Below are 1403 nucleotides of genomic sequence, written 5' to 3' on the forward strand. Positions count from 1 at the left end.
ATGCTAGAAGAGAGACTAAAAGTTGTAGAAGGAGGTAGCTATGATATCGGTGAAACTGTCGATCTTTGTTTGGTTCCAGACATAGAGTTCCCCCCAAAGTTCAAAGTTCCTGAATTTGATAAATATAAAGGAACAAGTTGTCCAAAGAATCATATGACCATGTACTGCAGAAAGATGGCAGCGTATGCTCGCAATGATAAGTTGCTTATTCATTGTTTTCAGGATTCTTTAACTGGGGCAGCTTTAAATTGGTGTATGCATCTTGAACGGGCCTATATCCGCTCCTGGAAGGATTTAGCTGATGCTTTCCTTAAACAATATAAGTATAATCTTGACATGGTCCCAGATAGGTTTGAACTACGTAACATGTCTAAAAAAGATGGTGAAACGTTTAAGGAATATGCTCAGAGATGGAGAGAAGTGGCAGCACAAGTGGAACCTCCTTTGTCTGATAGAGAAGCAGTAGCCCTGTTCATTGATACTTTACAAGCACCGTTCTATGATAAAATGATTGGGAATATTTTATCAAATTTCTCTGATATAGTCATCATCGGGGAAAGGATTGAGAATGGCATGAGGAGTGAGAAGATTGCGGTAAACTCTATTGAAATAGCTGGTTCAAGAAAATTTTCAAATGGTGCAGGAAAGAAAAAAGAAGGAGATACAAATGCAGTGACATTCAACTCCCCTAGGTCACCTAACAACCAACCTCCTTATTTCTATACCCCTCACATGGTCTACCCAAATATCACTACTGTCTCACCACATCCTCAACAACGTATCCATCAAGCTCTGCAAGCTTCACCCACAATACCTACCGCACGACCACCTCAATCTACCTAGCCATGGAACCAAAATTCTAACCATGTGAGGTCACAAAATACCCAAGATCGGAAACCAATTGAGTTTGACCCTATCCCTATCTCCTATACTGACTTGTTCCCTCTCCTACTACAAAATTCACTAGTAGTACGTTGCCCGATGAAGCCCATAGAACCACCATATCCTAGGGGATACGACGTTAATGCCAAATGTGATTATCATACGGGAGCTATTGGTCACTCCATTGAAAATTGCAGGGCACTAAAAACCAAGGTACAAAGTTTGACTAAGGCTGGGTGGTTAAACTTTAAAGAGGACAATCCTAACATTGGGAATAACCCTCTACCAGGTCATGGAGGGCCGACAGTTAATTCTATTGAGGAGAGTAGATGGGGTCCCTCTCAGTGATCTGTGAGAAAGCTTTTGGTGTGATGGGTTTGAGTTTCCAAACTCAATAGCTATTGTTGAGCAAGACTCTTGCGAGAATGAACATGCTAGTCTGGTTCACGCTTGTCCACTGAACGTGGAACTTAACAATTGGGAGATTGTTAAGCTGCCTGTTGGTTTTTAATTCAAATTTT

At 41.1% G+C, this 1403-nt stretch overlaps 1 protein-coding gene across 1 annotated transcript; it reads left to right on the forward strand.

The window, feature by feature from the left end:
• Window positions 1-843, forward strand: LOC145958765 (uncharacterized). Its single transcript, XM_083076301.1, has one exon. The coding sequence runs from the start codon at window positions 1-3 to the stop codon at window positions 841-843; it is 843 nt and encodes a 280-aa protein (XP_082932427.1).
• The last annotated feature ends 560 nt before the right edge of the window (window positions 844-1403 follow it).

The sequence above is a fragment of the Cajanus cajan genome, chromosome 6 (assembly GCF_000230855.2).
Source record: "Cajanus cajan strain Asha chromosome 6, NIPB_CcT2T_4, whole genome shotgun sequence".
Lineage (NCBI taxonomy): Eukaryota > Viridiplantae > Streptophyta > Magnoliopsida > Fabales > Fabaceae > Cajanus > Cajanus cajan.